Below are 26,861 nucleotides of genomic sequence, written 5' to 3' on the forward strand. Positions count from 1 at the left end.
TATGACTGGGACATACTAGTGGAGTAGAGAAGAAGGTGGAGGTATGACTGGGACATACTAGTAGAGTAGAAAAGAAGGTGGAGGTATGACTGGGACATACTAGTAGAGTAGAGAAGAAGGTGGAGGTATGACTGGGACATACTAGTAGAGTAGAGAAGAAGGTGGAGGTATGACTGGGACATACTAGTAGAGTAGAGAAGAAGGTGGAGGTATGACTGGGACATACTAGTGGAGTAGAGAAGAAGGTGGAGGTATGACTGGGACATACTAGTAGAGTAGAGAAGAAGGTGGAGGCATGACTGGGACATACTAGTAGAGTAGAGAAGAAGGTGGAGGTATGACTGGGACATACTAGTAGAGTAGAGAAGAAGGTGGAGGTATGACTGGGACATACTAGTGGAGTAGAGAAGAAGGTGGACGTATGACTGGGACATACTAGCAGAGTAGAGAAGAAGGTGGTGGTATGACTGGGACATACTAGTAGAGTAGAGAAGAAGGTGGAGGCATGACTGGGACATACTAGTAGAGTAGAGAAGAAGGTGGAGGTATGACTGGGACATACTAGTAGAGTAGAGAAGAAGGTGGAGGTATGACTGGGACATACTAGTAGAGTAGAGAAGAAGGTGGAGGTATGACTGGGACATACTAGTAGAGTAGAAAAGAAGGTGGAGGTATGACTGGGACATACTAGTGGAGTAGAGAAGAAGGTGGAGGTATGACTGGGACATACTAGTAGAGTAGAGAAGAAGGTGGAGGTATGACTGGGACATACTAGTGGAGTAGAGAAGAAGGTGGAGGTATGACTGGGACATACTAGTAGAGTAGAGAAGAAGGTGGAGGTATGACTGGGACATACTAGTGGAGTAGAGAAGAAGGTGGAGGTATGACTGGGACATACTAGTAGAGTAGAGAAGAAGGTGGAGGTATGACTGGGACATACTAGTAGAGTAGAGAAGAAGGTGGAGGTATGACTGGGACATACTAGTGGAGTAGAGAAGAAGGTGGAGGTATGACTGGGACATACTAGTAGAGTAGAGAAGAAGGTGGAGGTATGACTGGGACATACTAGTAGAGTAGAGAAGAAGGTGGAGGTATGACTGGGACATACTAGTAGAGTAGAGAAGAAGGTGGAGGTATGACTGGGACATACTAGTAGAGTAGAGAAGAAGGTGGAGGTATGACTGGGACATACTAGTGGAGTAGAGAAGAAGGTGGAGGTATGACTGGGACATACTAGTAGAGTAGAGAAGAAGGTGGAGGTATGACTGGGACATACTAGTAGAGTAGAGAAGAAGGTGGAGGTATGACTGGGACATACTAGTAGAGTAGAGAAGAAGGTGGAGGTATGACTGGGACATACTAGTAGAGTAGAGAAGAAGGTGGAGGTATGACTGGGACATACTAGTGGAGTAGAGAAGAAGGTGGAGGTATGACTGGGACATACTAGTAGAGTAGAGAAGAAGGTGGAGGTATGACTGGGACATACTAGTAGAGTAGAGAAGAAGGTGGTGGTATGACTGGGACATACTAGTAGAGTAGAGAACAAGGTGGAGGTATGACTGGGACATACTAGTAGAGTAGAGAAGAAGGTGGAGGCATGACTGGGACATACTAGTGGAGTAGAGAAGAAGGTGGAGGTATGACTGGGACATACTAGTAGAGTAGAGAAGAAGGTGGAGGTATGACTGGGACATACTAGTAGAGTAGAGAAGAAGGTGGAGGCATGACTGGGACATACTAGTGGAGTAGAGAAGAAGGTGGAGGTATGACTGGGACATACTAGTAGAGTAGAGAAGAAGGTGGAGGTATGACTGGGACATACTAGTAGAGTAGAGAAGAAGGTGGAGGTATGACTGGGACATACTAGTAGAGTAGAGAAGAAGGTGGAGGTATGACTGGGACATACTAGTAGAGTAGAGAAGAAGGTGGAGGTATGACTGGGACATACTAGTAGAGTAGAGAAGAAGGTGGAGGTATGACTGGGACATACTAGTAGAGTAGAAAAGAAGGTGGAGGTATGACTGGGACATACTAGTGGAGTAGAGAAGAAGGTGGAGGTATGACTGGGACATACTAGTAGAGTAGAGAAGAAGGTGGAGGTATGACTGGGACATACTAGTGGAGTAGAGAAGAAGGTGGAGGTATGACTGGGACATACTAGTAGAGTAGAAAAGAAGGTGGAGGTATGACTGGGACATACTAGTAGAGTAGAGAAGAAGGTGGAGGTATGACTGGGACATACTAGTGGAGTAGAGAAGAAGGTGGAGGTATGACTGGGACATACTAGTAGAGTAGAGAAGAAGGTGGAGGTATGACTGGGACATACTAGTGGAGTAGAGAAGAAGGTGGAGGTATGACTGGGACATACTAGTAGAGTAGAAAAGAAGGTGGAGGTATGACTGGGACATACTAGTAGAGTAGAGAAGAAGGTGGAGGTATGACTGGGACATACTAGTAGAGTAGAGAAGAAGGTGGAGGTATGACTGGGACATACTAGTAGAGTAGAGAAGAAGGTGGAGGTATGACTGGGACATACTAGTGGAGTAGAGAAGAAGGTGGAGGTATGACTGGGACATACTAGTAGAGTAGAGAAGAAGGTGGAGGCATGACTGGGACATACTAGTAGAGTAGAGAAGAAGGTGGAGGTATGACTGGGACATACTAGTAGAGTAGAGAAGAAGGTGGAGGTATGACTGGGACATACTAGTGGAGTAGAGAAGAAGGTGGAGGTATGACTGGGACATACTAGCAGAGTAGAGAAGAAGGTGGTGGTATGACTGGGACATACTAGTAGAGTAGAGAAGAAGGTGGAGGCATGACTGGGACATACTAGTAGAGTAGAGAAGAAGGTGGAGGTATGACTGGGACATACTAGTAGAGTAGAGAAGAAGGTGGAGGTATGACTGGGACATACTAGTAGAGTAGAGAAGAAGGTGGAGGTATGACTGGGACATACTAGTAGAGTAGAAAAGAAGGTGGAGGTATGACTGGGACATACTAGTGGAGTAGAGAAGAAGGTGGAGGTATGACTGGGACATACTAGTAGAGTAGAGAAGAAGGTGGAGGTATGACTGGGACATACTAGTGGAGTAGAGAAGAAGGTGGAGGTATGACTGGGACATACTAGTAGAGTAGAGAAGAAGGTGGAGGTATGACTGGGACATACTAGTGGAGTAGAGAAGAAGGTGGAGGTATGACTGGGACATACTAGTAGAGTAGAGAAGAAGGTGGAGGTATGACTGGGACATACTAGTAGAGTAGAGAAGAAGGTGGAGGTATGACTGGGACATACTAGTAGAGTAGAGAAGAAGGTGGAGGTATGACTGGGACATACTAGTAGAGTAGAGAAGAAGGTGGAGGTATGACTGGGACATACTAGTAGAGTAGAGAAGAAGGTGGAGGTATGACTGGGACATACTAGTAGAGTAGAGAAGAAGGTGGAGGTATGACTGGGACATACTAGTAGAGTAGAGAAGAAGGTGGAGGTATGACTGGGACATACTAGTAGAGTAGAGAAGAAGGTGGAGGCATGACTGGGACATACTAGTGGAGTAGAGAAGAAGGTGGAGGTATGACTGGGACATACTAGTAGAGTAGAGAAGAAGGTGGAGGCATGACTGGGACATACTAGTAGAGTAGAGAAGAAGGTGGAGGTATGACTGGGACATACTAGTGGAGTAGAGAAGAAGGTGGAGGTATGACTGGGACATACTAGTAGAGTAGAGAAGAAGGTGGAGGTATGACTGGGACATACTAGTAGAGTAGAGAAGAAGGTGGAGGTATGACTGGGACATACTAGTAGAGTAGAGAAGAAGGTGGAGGTATGACTGGGACATACTAGTAGAGTAGAGAAGAAGGTGGAGGTATGACTGGGACATACTAGTAGAGTAGAGAAGAAGGTGGAGGTATGACTGGGACATACTAGTAGAGTAGAGAAGAAGGTGGAGGTATGACTGGGACATACTAGTAGAGTAGAGAAGAAGGTGGAGGTATGACTGGGACATACTAGTAGAGTAGAGAAGAAGGTGGAGGTATGACTGGGACATACTAGTAGAGTAGAGAAGAAGGTGGAGGTATGACTGGGACATACTAGTAGAGTAGAGAAGAAGGTGGAGGTATGACTGGGACATACTAGTAGAGTAGAGAAGAAGGTGGAGGTATGACTGGGACATACTAGTAGAGTAGAGAAGAAGGTGGAGGTATGACTGGGACATACTAGTAGAGTAGAGAAGAAGGTGGAGGTATGACTGGGACATACTAGTAGAGTAGAGAAGAAGGTGGAGGTATGACTGGGACATACTAGTAGAGTAGAGAAGAAGGTGGAGGTATGACTGGGACATACTAGTAGAGTAGAGAAGAAGGTGGAGGTATGACTGGGACATACTAGTAGAGTAGAGAAGAAGGTGGAGGTATGACTGGGACATACTAGCGCTGTGGGTCTCGCCGGGTCCAGCCCACTGACCTGGCATGTTGTGCTCCGGTTTGCCGGGGCTGGACGTGATGACGTAGAGGATCTGCGTGGAGCGTCCTTTGGAGGTGAGGTTGGACCTGTCGGTGACGGAGGCGGGTGGCTGAGGTGGTGCCACCGTGCTTAGGAAGCCGCCGTCGTCGTCCTCCTCCTCCTCCTCACTTTGGCTCCTCAGCGCTGCAGGGAGACAGAAGAGCGTGTGTTGGAGTCGTGTGTCTCGGCCAGAGCGAGGCCCGGGCTTTCAAGTGTGCGAGTAGAGTACACACATGTGGCCGCCTCTCCACACAACGTTCAAGCGCTCCTTTTAACCTGCTGAGAGCACCAGATGGCCACCGCCCGCCTCATAAAACAACAGCTAAACTCATTTGTGGGATCCCAGAGGAATGCTGGATGCCTAAAAATTTACTGACTAACACACACACACACACACACACACACACACACACACACACACACACACACACACACACACACACACACACACACACACACACACACACACACACACACACACACACACACACTTGTATTTGTTACCTTCTTGAGACCTCCGAATAATGCGTACCTCTTTAGGACCACCCTTTCTATATATATATAAAGATGTGTATTTACAACATTAATAATATATACCGTATTTCCTTGATTAGCCGCAGGGGCGCTAATTAATTTAAAACCTCTTCTCACTCCTGCGTTTACCAAAAGCATGCGGGATTGGCAAGCATGCGCTAATTATTTTAAAACTTCTTCTCACTCGGGCGCTTACTTTATCATGAAAATCACATTTAATAAAAAAAACGTTATTATGGTCTTACCTTCAGGTATAAATGAGTCCATGCGCAGCTCCTATAGAAGTCTTCCTTATCTTTCTTCAGTTTTAAAAGTCTCTCTGTCTCGATGGAGATCTTCCTTTTAAGTATTACCTCCTGCTTCGATTGAAAGTCCAGTTTAGAAAACTGTTTTATTTTAGATATGTAATCCTCCATGGTAAAAGGCCAAGCAAACAATGGCTGCTCACTCTTGCTGCGTGTTGTCTTCTTCTGCAGCACCGGTCTTCTGCAGTACCAGCAGTCGCAAGAAGGATCACTAGCGCCCTCTACCACCAGGAGGTAGAAGTCATTTAATGACTCATATTTGACCCGGCGGAAGTGCCAAGCATGCGCTAATTGTTTTGCGAAACGAGTTTGACCCGGCTGTAATTCTAGGCAAGCGAATACTATATTCCCGGCGGCAATTCAAGGAAATACGGTACCAGTGTTTCCCACACATTCATTTATTTGTGGCGGCCCGCAACAAATTTTTTTTTTGTCCTTTCCAGCTTCTCTGGTAAATCATATAGTTGATGTAGATGCCCATATCGGCTGTTCACATTTACTTTACAAAAGAGAAGTGTAGGATCAAGATTTTTGGAGCTCTTTGTTCAGTGGATCAGATGTTTGATGAAGCTTTGTGTCTATCTACCACCACTACTGTTTTCTGTTTATTTGTTACTGACTGTGGCAGGACACCTCTGCATCTGTTTCACTTTATGTTGCTGGTAAATAATATGGTTGTAGTAGTAGGCTAAAGTTACATTATTTAGTATGCACTAATTAAAGGGGCAGAGCTTTAAGAGATATTTTAGCTTTTATATTTTTATAAGATATATTTTTTGTAAGAACCACAATTAATAAATATATTTCAGTGAATAACTTATTGTTCAAATCTGTATATAAATATGTACATAAAGTGTTGTAATTATATTGTAAAATGGATGGATGGATGGACGTTTAAAACAAAACTGTTATTATTAGGGATGTCCGATAATGGATTTTTGCCGATATCCGATATTCCGATATTGTCCAACTCTTTAATTACCGATACCGATATCAACCGATATCAACTGATATATGCAGTCGTGGAATTAACACATTATTATGCCTAATTTGGACAACCAGGTATGGTGAAGATAAGGTACTTTTTAAAAAAAATTAGTAAAATAAGATAAATAAATTAAAAACATTTTCTTGAATAAAAAAGAAAGTACAACAATATAAAAACAGTTACATAGAAACTAGTAATGAATGAAAATGAGTAAAATTAACTGTTAAAGGTTAGTACTATTAGTGGAGCAGCAGCACGCACAATCATGTGTGCTTACGGACTGTATCCCTTGCAGACTGTATTGATATATATTGATATATAATGTAGGAAGCAGAATATTAATAACAGAAAGAAACAACCCTTTTGTGTGAATGAGTGTGAATGGGGGAGGGAGGTTTTTTGGGTTGGTGCACTAATTGTAAGTGTATCTTGTGTTTTTTATGTTGATTTAATTAAAAAAAACAAAAGAAAACACAAAAAAAACCGATACCGATAATAAAAAAACCGATACCGATAATTTCCGATATTACATTTTAACGCATATATCGGCCGATAATATCGGCGGGCCGATATTATCGGACATCTCTAGTTATTATTAATTAGTAAGTATACATTTTTTGAGCCTTTTTAGAGAAAATCATATCATTGTAGTAAATTATGCAAATTACACGATGATGTCATGGTGACCACGCCCATAGCCACGCCCCCACCGCCACAGGTATCTTGGCAGTTTATGGGAAACACTGTATACAAACTATGCAAATATAAAAAAAGCTTGTGAAAAATGAGTTGGAATTTCACAAGAAAAAGATCACAATTTGACAAGAAAAATTTAGAATTTGGGCAGTATTGTAATAAAAGTCGTCATTATACTCAACGCAAGTCAGAATTTTACAAGAAAAACAGAACATTTGTGCAATATTATGATAAAAGTGGGAATTTTACACAATAACAGTCGCAATTTTACCAGAAAATCTTAACATTTTGACAATTTCATAAAAAGAGTCGTCATTTTACTTGACAAAAGTCACAATTTTATAAGAAATCTTAAAAATGTTGGCAATATTATAATAATCATCGGAATTTTACTTGGCAGAATTATGACAAAAGTCATAGTTTATTGTGACAAAGGTCATAATTTTACTAAAAAAAATGACACTTTTTTACATGAATAACTAAAAAAATTGCCAGTAATGCGATAAAAGTCTGAATTTTATATGACAAATGTCACCATTTTGCATTAAAAAGTAATACTTTTATGAGAAAATATTGCAATATTACAGAAACAGAAAGAATATGAGAAATTGTTGCCAATTTTATAAGAAAAAAGTCGACACTTTGTGAGAAAAAGACTGCTTTTAGTTCATTTTATTTTTGGGGGGATTTTTTTTGTTCGTAATTGGTTTTTAATCTCCATTATTTACTTTAAGTTTTTACAGTATGTCTCTATATACATATATATTTATTTATTTTTAATTAATTTTGGCTTAAGGGGGCGCATTTCAATTTCTTACACACACTTGTTATTTCATATGTTGACCAGAGGAGGAGCACTTTTAAAAGCGACACACAGTCAATTTGAAAAAATCCCTCCTTTTTGGGACCACCCTCATTTTGATAGATGTCACCAGCAGGGGCGCTAATGAGACATTCTCTATTAGATGCAATGTTATTGGGACCATGATTTATGTCATCACTTGTTCACACCTCCTCATATGGAAGATACTTTTCCTTTTTCATGTCTCTAGAAGGGTAGAAATACAAGAACACGCACACACCGACACCGACACCGACACCGACACCGACACACACACACACACACACACACACACACACACACACACACACACACACACACACACACACACACACACACACACACACACACACACACACACACACACACACACACACACACACACACAGATGTCATCAATCAGCATCAGAACTGATTCGCTCAACTCATGTTTGGACGTGAAGTTATTAGCTGTAGGGCTAGAAATGATCTAATTGAAAATGTAAACTGTAACAATAACAACAATAATAATAATAATAATAATAATAATAATAATAATAATAATAATAATAATAATGTAATAATAACGATAATAATACTGTAAGAATATTTGCAATAATGATATTGTAATAATAATACTGTAATAATAATAATAATCATTATTTAAAAAATAAAATAATAATTAAAAAAAGAATTATATTAATGTTTACATAATAATAACAAATGTAATATTTTACATTTAAATCATAGCACAATTTAAATGATGGCATTAAGATGAAAATAAAATTACCTGCAAAACTAATTTAATCACCTGAACAAAACAAAATGAATGATAATAATAATACTAATAATAATAGTGTAATAATTATAATAAAACGGTAAGAATATTGCACTTATACTAATGTAATAGTAATACTGTAATAAAAATAATAATTGTAATTGAAAAATAATAACTATAATAACAATAAAAAATAGTAATAATAATTACATAATGATAATAAAAATAATAATAATACATATTATATTTTATATCTAAATAATAGTACAATTTAAAATGATGGTATTACGATTAAAAAAAAAAACTACCGGTAAAACTAAACAAAGTTAATGATAATTCCAATGATAGTGAAATAACAACAATAATAATTCTGTAAGAATAATTGCACTTATAATAATGTAATAATAACACTGTAATAATAATCATGATCATTTAAAAAAATTATAATAAAAATAATACAAATAGTAATAATACTTATGTAATAATAGGCACACCCCCAATATTGTTGTCTGGGTGGGAATCGGGAGAAATTCGGGAGAATGGTTGCCCCGGGAGATTTTCTGGAGGGGCACTGAAATTCGGGAGTCTCCCAGTTTGGCAAGTATGACTGGGAGACGCAACTGCTCGGTACTTCTCCCTACGTCCGTGTACCACTCCGTACAGCGGCCTTTTAGAACGTCATACATTTTACTTTTTGAAACCGATACCGATAATTTCCGATAATATCGGCAGTCCGACATTATCGGACATCTCTACTTTCAACCCAATTAGGTGATCTCACATAATCTCCCACATCACACCAGACTGTCTCTCATGGTTGAACAACACGGTCTTAGACTATGACAAGGGCCAATAAAAACGAGCTGTGGACTGACAATGTTCCCTGAGGGCCCACTTTGGACCCCACGACGCTACATTATCCATCCATCCATGTTTGTATCTATTCATCAATGTTTCCAACAACAAAACACATGTTTTCTATGCCGAACACACGCACATGGTCTTCAAATGACATTGTGGTTTGTGCAGTGAGGCGTAGTTTCTTCCTGCCTCATCCCACTCTGACAATGCCACTTTCTTCCAATGACAACCATCAGATTTAGATCAGTTTGTAGCTTTGAAGTCTTTTTCTCCCAGTTGTAATGACAGCCTTTTAGCCCGCAGAGGAACTAAGTTACTCCGACTGTCGTTGTCGATTCAAGTCTAACGTCCGTCTGTGTCCAATGTCTCACGTCCGTCTGTGTCCAATGTCTCGCTGACGTCCGTCTGTGTCCAATGTCTCACGTCCGTCTGTGTCCAATGTCTCTCTGACGTCCGTCTGTGTCCAATGTCTCGCTGACGTCCGGTACCGCCTGGGATTTGTTCCCCCTTTTCTCCATTAGCCTTTCCTCAAGTGTCCACATCAGGGGTCACCAACGCGGTGCCCGCGGGCACCAGGTCGCCCGTAAGGACCAGATGAGTAGCCCGCTGGCCTGTTCTAAAAATAGCTCAAATAGCAGCACTTACCAGTGAGCTGCCTCTATTTTTTAAATTGTATTTATTTACTAGCAAGCTGGTCTCGCTTTGCCCGACATTTTTAATTCTAAGAGAGACAAAACTCAAATAGAATTTGAAAATCCAAGAAAATATTTTAAAGACTTGGTCTTCACTTGTTTAAATAAATTCATTAATTTTTTTACTTTGCTTCTTATAACTTTTAGAAAGACAATTTTAGAGAAAAAATACAACCTTAAAAATGATTTTAGGATTTTTAAACACATACCTTTTTACCTTTTAAATTCCTTCCTCTTCTTTCCTGGCAATTTAAATCAATGTTCAAGTAAATGTATTTTTTTTATTGTAAATAATAATAAATACTTTTTAATTTCATTCTTCATTTTAGCTTCTGTTTTTTCGACGAAGAATATTTGTGAAATATTTCTTCAAACTTATTATGATTAAAATTCAAAAAAATTCTTCTGGCAAATCTAGAAAATCTGTAGAATCAAATTTAAATCTTATTTCAAAGTCTTTTGAATTTCTTTTAAAATTTTTGTTCTGGAAAATCTAGAAGAAATAATGATTTGTCTTTGTTAGAAATATAGCTTGGTCCAATTTGTTATATATTCTAACAAAGTGCCGATTGGATTTTAACCTATTTAAAACATGTCATCAAAATTCTAAAATTAATCTTAATCAGGAAAAATTACTAATAATGTTCCATAAATTATTTTTTTTAATTTTTTTTAAAAAGATTCAAATCAGCTAGTTTTTCTCTTCTTTTTTTCGGTTGAATTTTGAATTTTAAAGAGTCGAAATTGAAGATAAACTATGTTTCAAAATTTAATTGTCATTTTTTTCCCTCTTTTAAACCGTTCAATTAAGTGTAAATATCATTAATTATTAATAATAACATAGAGTTAAAGGTAAATTGAGCAAATTGGCTATTTCTGGCAATTTATTTAAGTGTGTATCAAACTGGTAGCCCTTCGCATTAATCACTACCCAAGAAGCAGCTCTTGCTTTCAAAAAGGTTGCTGACCCCTGGTCCACATGTATTCGCAACGACAGAGAGAGAGAGAGAGAGAGAGAGAGAGAGAGAGAGAGAGAGAGAGAGATAAAGAGAGAGAGAGAGAGAGAAGAGAGATCTGCGGTGAGGTCAGCGACTCTCTGCAGGCTTTTTGTTCTCCGGCTTCACGCGGCGCGATCACGCAATCAGGGAGTCGCAGTGTTCCCGAAACGTGGGCGGCGTTCAAAAAGTCGCCGTGCATTTCATCAGGCGAAGCAAGGCGAAGCGAGGCGAGGCGGGCTGCGGCGGCTCGATAAGGACGTTTCAACAGAGGAGCCAAAATATGACTTGAGAACGCAGCATCGCCTCCGGCCGTCAGACGCCGACGAGCTAATGGAAAAAGTCAAAGCAACGCAAAAAAAAGTCCACCGTGCCAATGAGGATCTTATTGGGGCTGGAACCCACCCTAGAGCTGAAACCTGTCAATCCCAGGACTGACCCAACCTACCATACCACCAACTAGTTAAAGTCCTCAATTACAAGCTTCAAAAAACTTAGTTTTTGAAAACTATTTACTGTCTTCACTGAATCCAAAACGCACAAAAACAAACAACAGACCTCACGTAGCGTACTTTCCCGACTAGAAGGCGCACTTAAAATCCTTTTTTTCCTCAAAAAAAGAGCCCATGTGGTGATATCCTTTACACACAAACGGTTTTCGCCTCGCATGGGAGAGTTTTAACTTGCACGTACAGATGTAGCGACCAACTGTAGTTACTGACAGTGGGTTTCTGTAGTGTTCCTGAGCCCATGTGGTGATATCCTTTACACACTGATGTGGCTTGTTGATGCAGTACAGCCTGAGGGATGGAAGGTCACGGGCTTAGCTGCTTACGTGCAGTGATTTCTCCAGATTCTCTGAACCCTTTGATGATATTACGGAGCGTAGATGGTGAAATCCCTAAATTCCTTGCAATTGCTGCTTGAGAAAGGTTTTTCTTAAACCGTTCAACAATTTGCTCAGGCATTTGTTGACAAAGTGGTGACCCTCGCCCCATCCTTGTTTGTGAATGACTGAGCATTTCATGGAATCTACTTTTATACCCAATCATGGCACCCACCTGTTCCCAATTAGCCTGCCCACCTGTGGGATGTTCCAAATAAGTGTTTGATGAGCATTCCTCAACTTGATCAGTCTTTTTTGCCACCTTTCCCAACTTCTTTGTCACGTGTTGCTGCCATCAAATTCTAAAGTTAATGATTATTTGCAACAAAAAAAAAATGTTTATGACTTTGAACATCAAATATGTTGTCTTTGTAGCACATCTAACACAATTTCCCAACTCATGGAAACGGGGTTTGTAGATGCATGCGGCTCTTTAGCGCCGCCCTAGTGGCTCCCTGGAACTTTTTCAAAAATGTATGAAAATGGAAAAAAGACGAGAGAAATTTTTTTTGTTTTGTTTTAGTATGGTTTCTGTAAGAGGACAAACATGACACCAACATCCCTAATTAGAGATGTCCGATAATATCGGGCTGCCGCTATTATCGGCCGATAAATGCTTTAAAATGTAATATCGGAAATGATCGGTATCGGTTTCAAAAAGTAAAACTTATGACGTTTTAAAAGGCCGCTGCGTACACGGACGTAGGGAGAAGTACAGAGCGCCAATAAACCTTGAAGGCACATAATATCTATGGCTTTTCACACACACAAGTGAATGCAATGTATACTTGGTCAACAGCCATACAGGTCACACTGAGGGTGTCCGTATAAACAACTTTAACAATGTTACTAATAAAGAGTTTTTGAAAACTATTTACTGTCTTCACTAAATCCAAAAGGCACAAAAACAAACAACAGACCTAATGTAGCGTACTTTCCCGACCATAAGGCGCACTTAAAATCCTTTTTTTCCCTCAAAACTCGACAGTGCGCGTAATAACCCGGCGCGCCTAATGCATGGAATACTTCTGGTTTTGCTTACCAACCTCGAAGCAATTTTATTTGGTAAATGGTGCAATGATAAGTGTGACCGGTAGATGGCAGTCACACATAGGAGATACATGTAGACACCAAAGACAATTTAGTAGTCAAGAAATGAAACGTACATGTTTTTTCGTACTCACAACAGGAGTCTTCAACAACAGTGCAGTGTTTCCCACACATTCATTTATTTGTGGCGGCCCGCCACGAAAGAATTACGTCCGCCACAAATAGATTATTATTATTTTTTTTTTTTTGTCCTGTCCAGCTTCTCAGGCAAATCATATAGTTGATGTAGATGCCCATATAGGCTGTTCACATTTACTTTACAAAAGAGAAGTGTAGGATACTTCCTTTGTTGCCTTATTTGTATTTGACCACTACTGTTTTCTGTTTATTTGTTACTGACTGTGGCAGGACACCTCTGCCTCTGTTTCACTTTATGTTGCTGGTAAATAATATGGTTGTAGTAGTAGGCTAAAGTTAAATTAATTAGTATGCACTAATTAAAGGGGCAGAGCTTTAAGAGACATTTTAGCTTCTATATTTTATAAGATATATTTTTTGTAAGAACCACGATTAATAAATATATTTCAGTGAATAACTTATTGTTCAAATCTGTATATAAATATGTACATAAAGTGTTGTAATTATATTGTAAAATGGATGGATGGACGTTTAAAACAAAACTTATTATTAATTAGTAAGTATACATTTTTTGAGCCTTTTTAGAGAAAATCATATCATTGTAGTAAATTATGCAAATTACTCGATGGTGTCATGGTGACCACGCCCATAGCCACGCCCCCACCGCCACAGGTGTCTTGGCAGTTTATGGGAAACACTGCAGTGAAAACCTACCTTGGTACAGCAGAGCAAAACCCTGGGCTTGGTTGGTGCGATCCGAGAAGAAGTAAACGATGACGAAGTCTCCAGTGATGTTGACCACCTCTCTCGGGGGGCTGCGCCAGTCAAAGCGCGCCACCACCTGGTTGGTGTAGCCGTTCAGCAGCTCCACCATGTCGGCCTGATCCGAGATGTCGAAGAAGGTGAAGTTGAACAGGATGGCCGAGGATCCGGGCACCTGCACCGTCCAGTAGCAGACACGGCTGGCTCCGTATTTGTCCGGGAAGTCGGGCGAGTAGATGACTCCGGACGGGGAGGTTAGGTTCCCCCCACACGACCCCACCCGGGCTGTTATGAAGACAGCGAGGCAAAACATTAGGAGGAAGAACGGGTAACTGGAGTTAGTTTAGTGCGACTCTGCCACTGACTGTCGAAGACGATGACCCAGCCGTCTCCGCCGCACGGCTGCGTGTGGTCGCCGAAGCACACGTGGTTGCACTCCATGCCGGGGGACTCGTCGTGGTCCTGCAGGTCCACTTCGTTGCCGCAGAAACAAGCGTACCCCGACTCCATGCCGGCGAGCTGCACAGACACAACATGTTCAGGCTTCAAGGCCTACTGAAATGAATTTTTTAAATTTAAACGGGAATAGCAGATCCATTCTATGTGTCATACTTGATCATTTCGCGATATTGCCATATTTTTGCTGAAAGGATTTAGTAGAGAAAATCGACGATAAAGGTCGCAACTTTTGCTCGCTGATAAAAAAAAGCCTTGCCTGTAGCGGAAGTAGCGTGACATCACAGGAGCTAGTATTCCTCACAATTCCCCGTTGTTTACAATGGAGCGAGAGAGATTCGGACCGAGAAAGTGACGATTACCCCATTAATTTGAGCGAGGATGAAAGATTCGTAGATGAGGAACGTTACAGTGAAGGACTTGAGAGACAGTGATGGACGTATCTTTTTTCGCTCTGACCGTAACTTAGGTACAAGCTGGCTCATTTTCGGATTCCACACTCTCTCCTTTTTCTATTGTGGATCACAGATTTGTATTTTAAACCACCTCGGATACTATATCCTCTTGAAAATGAGAGTCGAGAACGCGAAATGGACATTCACAGTGACTGAACATGTAAATACACGATTAATAATATTCAGCTTTTCGAAGCTAAAAAAATAGAAGCTAACCTAGCTACGTAGCCAACGTGATAGCATCAGTCTCAAATGCAGATAGAAACTAAATTAAAAAAAACCCTGACTGGATGGATAGACAGAAGATCAAAAATACTATTAAACCATGAACATGTAAATACACGATTAATAATATTCAGCTTTTCGAAGCTAAAAAAATAGAAGCTAACCTAGCTACGTAGCCACCGTGATAGCATCAGTCTCAAATGCAGATAGAAACTAAATAAAAAAAAACCCTGACTGGATGGATAGACAGAAGATCAAAAATACTATTAAACCATGAACATGTAAATACACGATTAATAATATTCAGCTTTTCGAAGCTAAAAAAATAGAAGCTAACCTAGCTACGTAGCCAACGTGATAGCATAGCAGTCTCAAATGCAGATAGAAACTAAATTAAAAAAAACCCTGACTGGATGGATAGACAGAAGATCAAAAATACTATTAAACCATGAACATGTAAATACACGATTAATAATATTCAGCTTTTCGAAGCTAAAAAAATAGAAGCTAACCTAGCTATGTAGCCAACGTGATAGCATCAGTCTCAAATGCAGATAGAAACTAAATAAAAAAAAACCCTGACTGGAAGGATAGACAGAAGATCAAAAATACTATTAAACCATGAACATGTAAATACACGATTAATAATATTCAGCTTTTCGAAGCTAAAAAAATAGAAGCTAACCTAGCTACATAGCCAACGTGATAGCATAGCAGTCTCAAATGCAGATAGAAACTAAATTAAAAAAAACCCTGACTGGGTGGATAGACAGAAGATCAAAAATACTATTAAACCACGAACATGTAAATACACGATTAATAATATTCAGCTTTTCGAAGCTAAAAAAATAGAAACTAACCTAGCTACGTAGCCAACGTGATAGCATAGCAGTCTCAAATGCAGATAGAAACTAAATAAAAAAAAACCCTGACTGGATCGATAGACAGAAGATCAAAAATACTATTAAACCATGAACATGTAAATACACGATTAATAATATTCAGCTTTTCGAAGCTAAAAAAATAGAAGCTAACCTAGCTACGTAGCCAACGTGATAGCATCAGTCTCAAATGCAGATAGAAACTAAATTAAAAAAAACCCTGACTGGAAGGATAGACAGAAGATCAAAAATACTATTAAACCATGAACATGTAAATACACGATTAATAATATTCAGATAGGCGAGGCTAAAAAAACAGAAGCTAACTTAGATGTGGCGGCGGGCTTACTCACTGTAGTGCGTCTGCTATCCTGCTCAAAACACAACACAACCTCCTGGTGTTGGTGTTGCTGCAGCCAGCCGCTAATACACCGATCCCACCTACAACTTTCTTCTTTGCAGCCTCCATTGTCCATTAAACTAATTACAAAAGATTCACCAACACAGATGTCCAGAATACTGTGGAATTTTGTCGAAGAAAACAGAGGTATTTGAATTGGGTCCAAACACTTCCCTTGACCTCGTGACGTCACGCGCATACGTCATCATACCGCGACGTTTTCAAGCGGAAGTGTGGCGGGAATTTTAAAATTGCACTTTATAAGTTAACCCGGCCGTATTGGCATGTGTTGCAATGTTAAGATGTCATCATTGATATATAAACTATCAGACTGCGTGGTCGCTAGTAGTGGCTTTCAGTAGGCCTTTCACTAAGCACTTTGGAGATTTTCAAGCTGTTTCACCACGAAACCCGCAGATTTAAGAGCTCCGATACGACCAGTTTTACAGTGCATTTACTTGGGCAAAGTAGGACAGCCAGTTCAAATCTAAATGTCCTCCAATAAGCACACAAGTATGGTCTTTTTTTTTGTATTTTATCAAGTCATTTAAACAAGGTAAACATGGTAGACTATAGGCTACTGAGAGCTAGCGGCTACACAACAGCTAAGCACACAAGTTAAACATTCATAATAAGTGTCGTTACTTGAACAATATTACAGTCTAAAACAGCACATCGGTCAATATAAACAAGTGTTAAATAATTACAGTTACATATTACTATACATTACAGATGTCCGGTAATATCGGACTGCCGATATTATCGGCCGATAAATGCTTTAAAATGTGATATCAGAAATTATCAGTATCGGTATGACTTTTTAAAAGGCCGCTGTGTACACGGACGTAGGGAGAAGTACAGAGCGCCAATAAACCTTAAAGGCACCGCCTTTGCGTGTCGGCCCAGTCACATAATATCTACGGCTTTTCACACACATAAGTGAATGCAATGCATACTTGGTCAACAGCCATACAGGTCACACTGAGGGTGACCGTATAAACAACTTTAACACTGTTACAAATATGCGCCACACTGTGAACCCACACCAAACAAGAATGACAAACACATTTGGGGAGAACATCCGCACCGTAACACAACATAAACACAACAGAACAAATACCCAGAACCCCTTGCAGCACTTACTCTTCCGGGACGCTACAATCTACACCCCCCGCTACCCCCCACCTTACACCGACACTTCACCTTAAATATAGCATAAGTCCAATCCAGATGGAAAATAAACAGGTTAGCGTTTTTTTTATACCAACAATTGTTCTCCGAGGAATTTCAACTTGATTAAACCTTTTCTAACATTCCACAATACAAAATAATAAAGTAGGTAAGATTCCGGCTGATATCAAACTGGATCAATATCGGTATCAGCTAATACTCAAGGCTCCAATATCGGTGAAGAAGTTGTATCAGGACACTCCTACTAAGATGGTTATTTTCTTGTGTTGACCACACCCCCCCATGGGAGACTTAGCGGTTCATTAAATGGAGGTGTTAATTGGTGCATTAACACTAAGTATGGTTGTGTAAGAAACCGTTGAAATGTTGTACAAATCTCACAAAACGCATGGTTAGAATTTTCAGGAATTAGAAATTTGGCAATGAAATTGTCACGGCCAGATGAGGGCGCATTGGAACGAACCACGGGCCACGCCCACGGGCGCTCTCTCCCCGCTGCGGGCGTGCCTCCTCGCGCCTGCAGACAATCTGCAATCTGCGCACCTGCCCGTGATGAACGAGCTGCCTTCATAAGCGTGCTCAACCTGCCATCCCACGCCAGAATATAGTCTTCTCTACCGTAAGCCGATACCCAGCTTTATGCTCTCTCTCTCTACGTTTCTCCCTCCATTGTTCTTCCTTGTCGTCCTCCTCAGCAATCTGCCTTCGTACCCGCGTGATCGAGCTGTGCGCCTCGACTTCTCTTTTGGACTTTGGACTGCCACCCTCGATCCTCGACCCCTCGCATGGACTTGGGACTCTGACGCCTCTCTCTCGCCCTGGACCATCTGCCTGCCCCATGGACTGCCTCGTTCCTTCGCTCTCACCAACATTTACGGTAAAACGCTCCAGTTAAATACTACACATAGTCTTACACCATACACACTCTTGGATTTTGTCACACTCCATTTCCTTAGTTATTATAATTAGTATTGTTTGATTATTATATATATATTAGGGATGTCCGATAATGGCTTTTTGCCGATATCCGATATTCCGATATTGTCCAACTCTTTAATTACCGATATCAACCGATACCGATATCAACCGATATATACAGTCGTGGAATTAACACATTATTATGCCTAATTTGGACAACCAGGTATGGTGAAGATAAGGTACTTTTTAAAAAAATAAATAAAATAAGATAACTAAATTAAAAACATTTTCTTGAATAAAAAAGAAAGTAAAACAATATAAAAACAGTTACATAGAAACTAGTAATTAATGAAAATTAGTAAAATTAACTGTTAAAGGTTAGTATTATTAGTGGAGCAGCAGCACGCACAATCATGTGTGCTTACGGACTGTATCCCTTGCAGACTGTATTGATATATATTGATATATAATGTAGGAAGCAGAATATTGATAACAGAAAGAAATGGGGGGAGGGAGGTTTTTTGGGTTGGTGCACTAATTGTAAGTGTATCTTGTGTTTTTTATGTTGATTTAATAAAAAAAAAAAAAAACAAACAAAAAAAAAACCCGATACAGATAATAAAAAAAACGATACCGATAATTTCCGATATTACATTTTAACGCAGGCAGATATTATCGGACATCCCTAATATATATATATATATATATATATATATATATATATATATATATATATATATATAATAAATCTCAGAGCTACATATTACCCCCTGGGGTCTGTTGCCGTCATCTCCCTTAGTCAAACCATAACAGAAATCAGTCTATGTTGTCAGTTTAAGACCTTTTCTTCTTTTCAACATACAGTGGCTTGAAATTAAAGCCTTTTTCTTTCCTTTCTGGAAACATTACAACACTGATTAGTGTCAATAAACGAAGCGTTACGAGCCAGCAGGAATGCGCAACGTCACAACTCAACGCCGCTATTGTTCCTCCGCCCAGAGAGAAGCCATTGTCCGGCTTTTATTGGGGCCACAAGTGATGAAGGTGCTGCATCACTGATGAGGAATTTATCGTGACGCCTCCGCACCCGCCAAGTGGCGTGGAGCTGCGTCCTTGTGGTGTTGGGTGGCGATTTGGGCGGCATCAACGGCACTGACAGGGACCATTGGGTTTTAAGGACATGGACTAGGTGTGGTGAAATTACCCTCTGCATTTGACCCACCCCCTCGTTCACCCCCTGGGAGGTGAGGGGAGCAGTGAGCAGCAGCGGTGGCCGCGCCCCGGAATCATTTTGGTGATTTAACCCCCAATTCCAACCCTTGATGCTGAGTGCCAAGCGGGGAGGTAATGGCTCCCATTTTTATAGTCTTTGGTATGACTCGGCCGGGTTTTGAACTCACGACACTCTAACCACTAGGCCACTGAGCAGGTCAAAAAGAGTGTGGGTACTAGACTGGCCTGCCTGTAGTCCAGACCTGTCTCCCATTGAAAATGTGTGGCGCAAAATGAGCAAGAATGGGAAAGAATTCCACTTCAAAAATGTGTCTCCTCAGTTCCCAAACCTTTACTGAGTGTTGTTAAAAGGAAAGGCCATGTAACACACTGGTAAAAATGCCTTTTTTGCAATGTGTTGCTGCCATTAAATTCCAAGTTAATGATTATTTATTAAAAAAAAAGAAGTTTCTCAGTGTGAACTAGGGATGATGTTCGAAACCGGTTCTCCCGGTTGTTCGATAGGAAAAGAACCGTTCGATAAGAAAAGAACCGATTCCACTGACTCGAATCCCTTTTTGAGAACCGGTTCCTGTTAGCGAGGCCACTATAGTAAAGAAAAAGAGTTGGTTCTTTATTCGAATCCCTGGGAACGAATACTGTCCCACAAGAAATGCCCTGTGGGACATCACAGGAAATGACGTAGCTCAGTCATTAGACTGAGCCATGTCATTTCCTGTGATGTCACACAATCAGCAAAAATAATGGACCGGAAAAAAACGCCTCAAGGCATGGCTATTCACCTATAGTGATCCCGGAGACAGGTTGTTTTTGTGTTACTGTATATATTTGTTTTTCTGAAAAATCCCACTTAATATACTTTGGGTAACAACAGTCAATATTTATTTATTTAATTTTTTTAGGGGGGTAACAGTCAATATTTTTTTTTCTTTTTTTTTTTCTTATAAAATAAAAGTGAGCTTTCGTTAAACCAAATATTGTGGGGTTTTTTCCATGTACAACAACCTATCTGGATTCGATAAGAGAATCGATAAGGAATCGGTTCGATAAGAGGAATCGATAATGGGCTCGAACTCGATCATTTCTTATCAAACATCATCCCCAGTGTGAACATGAAATATCTTGTCTTTGCAGTCTATTCAATTGAATATAAGTTGAAAAGGATTTGTTGTATTCTCTTTTTATTTAATAATTACACAACGTGACAACTTCACTGCTTTTGGCTCTTGTTGAACAGTTTGTGTTTTCAGCATTTTTTACGGAATAAAACATATTAAAATGATTTGACTTCTCAGCATGCGGCCTTGGTGGAAAAAGTTTGGACACCCCTGAGCTAAGTGACCTCCGGTAGAAGTTAGAAGGTGAAACTCCAGTGTCCTGGGGCCGTACTTATCAAGCTTCTCAGAATTACTCCTAAGAAGTCTGCTAAGAGTTGACTTAAGAGTAAATAAATTCTTGGCTGAAAGCTGCACTTAAAAGTTAGTTATCAAGCGTCTTACTCACACTTTCAGCGAAGTGTAGGACTGAATCTTAAGTGTCACACTCAGAGCTGAATTACGACATTACTATGTGCCGTAAACGCAATTTTAGGTGACGTCATTTCTGTGTCCATAGAAATGACCAATCACGGAAGGGAATCTGTTGTCTAAGAATAAAGAAATATCTTGGAAATATTTAAGTGGACAATGGGAGTGTATATTTTGACAATAAACTACAAAATAATACAAAACAAACTAGTCCCCGCCGGCACTCACGCTACCGCTCCCTCTCTTCTGTCGCCCGCACACTCACTGACGTCACTCACCTCACGGCCACACACATACGCTACTGTCATAACATTTTCTTTCCAATTCATTAATTAGGCAACTAATTTGAAACTGGTGTGGGTGGCTCTATATATACTAGCCCACTGCAGCCACATGCAGAAATCAACATGGAATCGAAAAGTATTAAATCTGTGACAAAAATAATACCCGCTCTGTCTAAACCAGGGGTCACCAACATTTTTGAAACCAAGAGCTACTTCTTGGGTACTGATTAATGCGAAGGGCTACCAGTTTGATACACACTTAAATAAATTGCTAGAAATAGCCAATTTGCTCAGTTTACCTTTAACTCTATGTTATTATTAATAATTAATGATATTTACACTTAATTAAACGGTTTAAAAGAGGAGAAAACACGAAAAAAATGACAATTAAATTTTGAAACATAGTTTATCTTCAATTTCGACTCTTTAAAATTCAAAATTCAACCGAAAAAAAGAAGAGAAAAACTAGCTAATTGGAATCTTTTTGAAAAAATTTAAAAAATAATTTATGGAACATCATTAGTAATTTTTCCTGATTAAGATTAATTTTACAATTTTGATGACATGTTTTAAATAGGTTAAAATCCAATCTGCACTTTGTTAGAATATATAACAAATTGGACCAAGCTATATTTCTAACAAAGACAAATCATTATTTCTTCTACATTTTCCAGAACAAAATTTTTAAAAGAAATTCAAAAGACTTTGAAATAAGATTTAAATTTGATTCTACAGATTTTCTAGATTTGCCAGAATATTTTTTTTGAATTTTAATCATAATAAGTTTGAAGAAATATTTCACAAATATTCTTCGTCGAAAAAACAGAAGCTAAAATGAAGAATTAAATTAAAATGTATTTATTATTCTTTACAATAAAAAAAAATAATTTACTTGAAAATCGATTTAAATTGTCAGGAAAGAAGAGGACGGAATTTAAAAGGTAAAAAGGTATATGTGTTCAAAAATCCTAAAATAATTTTTAAGGTTGTATTTTTTCTCTAAAATTGTCTTTCTGAAAGTTATAAGAAGCAAAGTAAAAAAATGTATGAATTTATTTAAACAAGTGAAGACCAAGTCTTTAAAATATTTTATTGGATTTTCAAATTCTATTTGAGTTTTGTCTCTTTTAGAATTAAAAATGTCGGGCAAAGCGAGACCAGCTTGCTAGTAAATAAATAAAATTTAAAAAATAGAGGCAGCTCACTGGAAAGTGCTGCTATTTGAGCTATTTTTAGAACAGGCCAGCGGGCTACTCATCTGGTCCTTACGGGCTACCTGGTGCCCGCGGGCACCGCGTTGGTGACCCCTGGTCTAAACGATACCGTTTGATCTGCTCGTCATCAAACAAATCCGGAACATCGTTCCGCTCCCTGAATGTCCGCGCACGTCTCTCTCGCCTCAGTGCCACCCCCTGCTGGCAACTCCTAACCACTTAAGACACCTCTGAAGGTCTCTTAAATATCGTGGAGAGTAGGAGTGATTCTTAGACTTAAGAACGTTGATAAAAAGCTTTTATTCTTAAGTTTGAGAGTAGGACTAAATTTAGCAAATTCTCAGGACTTAAGTGTCAAATGGCACTGTAAGAAGCTTGATAAGTACGGCCCCTGATACGCGTCAAAGTCTGAGAATGCCAATCCAACGCCACATTTGCAACATCTGCTGACGTGGAACAGGAAGCGGCGGAGGCTCGCCGGGCGGGGCCGTCCACGCACGCCGACGCCCGAGACCATGCAAATGTGTAAAATGAACACCTGGCACGCTCGGCGGCGCAGACAAAGGCGAGCCAGCGCATTGAAGAGGAGGCACCCGACGGGCTAATTCCTGCTTATTTCCAGCTGTCAGCTCTGATTGCCGCCGCCATTCGTCATCCGTCCGCTCGCCCTCAAACAGGAAGCTTGACAAAAAAAGAGGGAAGGCAGCACGGCGGGCATCACAATGATGGCTGTCATCATAAATGAAGGAATTGTGCCGCTTTTAGACGCGGCGCGCACCATGAAGTGAACGCTTTGTCGCTCAAAGAGCGGCCATGTCGGCACCTGCCGGCGTGATGTTTATGGACGCCATTTTGTCTTTTCGTGTTATGATGAATCCGCTTGTGTTGGTACTGGACTGATTACACATTCCACTTTTCCTCCCTAACCAAACTATGCAAGTATTGTTTTCTCACAAAGTAGACGGGAGCAGTCTTGTTTCTATTCAATTATCCATGCATCCATTTTCTACCGCTTGTCCCTTTTGGGGTCGCCGGGGGTGCTGGAGCCTATCTCAGCTGCATTTGGGCGGAAGGCGCCACCTCATCACAGGTATTAATATATAAATTATAATAATAATATTAGCAAATTTGTGCATTTTATTAGTATGTATTTGTATGTCAAGGGCATGTTTAATAATCAATCAATCAATCAATCAATGTTTATTTATATAGCCCTAAATCACTAGTGTCTCAAAGGGCTGTACAAGCCACAACGACATCCTCGGTGTCGAGTGGGTCTGATATAATATTGTGAAAGTCCAACACATCAGCGAAAGTCCAGTCCATGGTGGAGCCAGCGGGAACCATCCCGAGTGGAGACGGGTCAGCAGCGTAGAGATGTCCCCATCTGATGAACAGGCTAGCGGTCCACCCCGGAGCAGAGTAGAAAAGAAAAGAAAAGAAACGGCAGATCAACTGGTCTAAAAAGGGAGTCTATTTAAAGGCTAGAGTATACAAATGAGTTTTAAGATGAGACTTAAATGCTTCTACTGAGGTAGCATCTCTAACTGTTACCGGGAGGGCATTCCATAGTATTGGAGCCCGAATAGAAAACGCTCTATAGCCCGCAGACTTTTTTTGGGCTCTGGGAATCACTAATAAGCCGGAGTTCTTTGAACGCAGATTTCTTGCCGGGACATATGGTACAATACAATCGTCAAGATAGGCAGGAGCTTGACCGTGTAGTATTTTATACGTAAGTAGTAAAACCTTAAAGTCGCATCTTAGGTGCACAGGAAGCCAGTGCAAGTGAGCCAGTATAGGTATATGTATATATGTATATAAAGGTATATACAGTATAGGCGTAATATGATCAAACTTTCTTGTTTTTGTCAAAAGTCTAGCAGCCGCATTTTGTACCATCTGTAATCTTTTAATGCTAGACATAGGGAGGCCCGAAAATAATACGTTACAGTAATCGAGACGAGATGTAACGAACGCATGGATAATGATCTCAGCATCGCTTGTGGACAAAATGGAACGAATTTTAGCGATATTACGGAGATGAAAGAAGGCCGTTTTAGTAACACTCTTAATGTGTGACTCAAACGAGAGAGTTGGGTCGAAGACAATACCCAGATTCTTTACTGAGTCGCCTTGTTTAATTGTTTGGTTGTCAAATGTTAAGGTGGTATTATTAAATAGATGTCGGTGTTGAGCAGGACCGATAATCAGCATTTCCGTTTTCTTAGCGTTGAGTTGCAAAAAGTTAGCGGACATCCATTGTTTAATTTCATTAAGACACGCCTCCAGCTGATTACAATCCGGCGTGTTGGTCAGCTTTAGGGGCATGTAGAGTTGGGTGTCATCAGCATAACAGTGAAAGCTAACACCGTATTTGCGTATAATGTCACCTAGCGGCAGCATGTAAATACTAAAGAGTGCAGGGCCAAGAACTGAACCCTGGGGAACTCCGCACGTTACCTTAACATAGTCCGAGGTCACATTGTTATGGGAGACACACTGCATCCTGTCAGTAAGATAAGAGTTAAACCAAGACAAGGCTAAGTCTGACATACCAATACGTGTTTTGATACGCTCTAATAAAATATTATGATCAACAGTATCGAAAGCGGCGCTAAGATCAAGAAGCAGCAACATAGATGAAGCATCAGAATCCATCGTCAGCAATAGATCATTAGTCATTTTTGCGAGGGCTGTCTCTGTAGAGTGATTTGCCCTGAAACCGGATTGAAAAGGTTCACAGAGATTGTTAGTCACTAAGTGTTCATTTAGCTGCTGTGCGACAATTTTTTCGAGAATTTTCGAGATAAACGGTAGGTGGGACACCGGCCGGTAGTTCACCATGAGGTCAGGATCGAGGTTAGGTCTTTTGAGTAGAGGATGAATAACCGCTTTTTTGAATGCTAGAGGAACAGTACCAGAGGAAAGTGATAGGTTTATAATATTTAACACTGATGGACCTAATAAAACAAAAAGCTCCTTGATAAGTTTCCCAGGAATTGGGTCAAGTAAACATGTTGTTTGTTTTGTCCCATTTACACATTTTAACAATTCCTCCAATGTTATTTCATCAAAGAGAGAGAAACTATTTTGGAGGGCAATGTCCGTCGTATATACAGTCATATTTGTGTTAATAGAACCCAGTTGTGGCTGGGATGCATTGTCTTTAATCTCTTTTCTGATGAGTTCAATTTTCTTATTAAAGAAATTCATAAAGTCATCTGCTGAGTGGGTGGAGCTACTGGGAGGAGTCCCTTGTTGGGTTAGCGATGCTACTGTACTAAACAAAAATTTAGGATCATTTTTGTTGAGGTGGATGAGATTTGAGTAATATTTAGCTTTAGCTGAGGTAAGCATGCGTTTATAAGTTATTAAACTATCACTCCATGCTTGATGGAAAACCTCAAGTTTAGTCGTACGCCATTTGCGTTCCAGCTTTCTACATGATAATTTCTGGGCTTTAGTTTCTTCTGTAAACCATGGGGTACGCCTTTTAGGGGCCCTTTTTAGCTTTAGCGGTGCTACAATATCAATGGTGTCGCGCAGGGCGTCGTTAAAGTTGTTAGTGAGGTTATCAATAGAGCCCACATAATTTGGGAAAGGTGCCATTACTGAAGGCAGTAGGTCAGTAAGAGTCGTCGTTGTGGCAGTATTAATGTTGCGGCTGCTATAGTAGTTATTATTATTATTATTAGTTTGTTGACAATGAGTCAGAACTTCGAATTTTATAAGGTAATGATCGGACATTACTTTAGTGTACGGGAGTATCGTAACTTTAGAGGTGGTGACACCCCTGACAAGCACTAGATCTATCGTATTACCGTTGCGATGCGTGGGTTCATTTATTATTTGTGTAAGACCACAGCTTTCAATTATAGTCTGGAGCGCCACGCATGGAGGGTCCGATGGGGTATTCATATGGATGTTAAAGTCTCCCATTATGATTATATTGTCGGCGTGCGTCACTAGATCAGCAACGAACTCTGAAAATTCATTGATAAAGTCCGAATAGGGCCCAGGGGGGCGGTAGATGACAGCCAGGTGGAGAGGCAGCGGTGTGACAAACCTC

At 40.1% G+C, this 26,861-nt stretch overlaps 1 protein-coding gene across 3 annotated transcripts in view; it reads right to left on the reverse strand.

The window, feature by feature from the left end:
- kremen1 (kringle containing transmembrane protein 1) overlaps positions 1 to 26,861 on the reverse strand; it is a 176,101-nt gene that overhangs the window by 12,589 nt on the left and 136,651 nt on the right. Inside the window, exons 5-7 of one of the 3 annotated variants that reach the window (XM_062024435.1) lie at positions 14,372 to 14,525; positions 13,959 to 14,291; positions 4,463 to 4,645 (exon numbers count right to left, since the gene is read on the reverse strand). In XM_062024435.1, coding sequence (XP_061880419.1) covers positions 4,463 to 4,645; positions 13,959 to 14,291; positions 14,372 to 14,525 — 670 coding nt within the window. Of the gene's footprint in view, positions 1 to 4,384; positions 4,646 to 13,958; positions 14,292 to 14,371; positions 14,526 to 26,861 lie in introns of all 3 variants that reach the window. The other 2 variants (XM_062024433.1, XM_062024432.1) reach the window with 2 other exon arrangements.

Source organism: Entelurus aequoreus, linkage group LG17 (assembly GCF_033978785.1).
Source record: "Entelurus aequoreus isolate RoL-2023_Sb linkage group LG17, RoL_Eaeq_v1.1, whole genome shotgun sequence".
Taxonomy (NCBI): Eukaryota; Metazoa; Chordata; class Actinopteri; order Syngnathiformes; family Syngnathidae; genus Entelurus; species Entelurus aequoreus.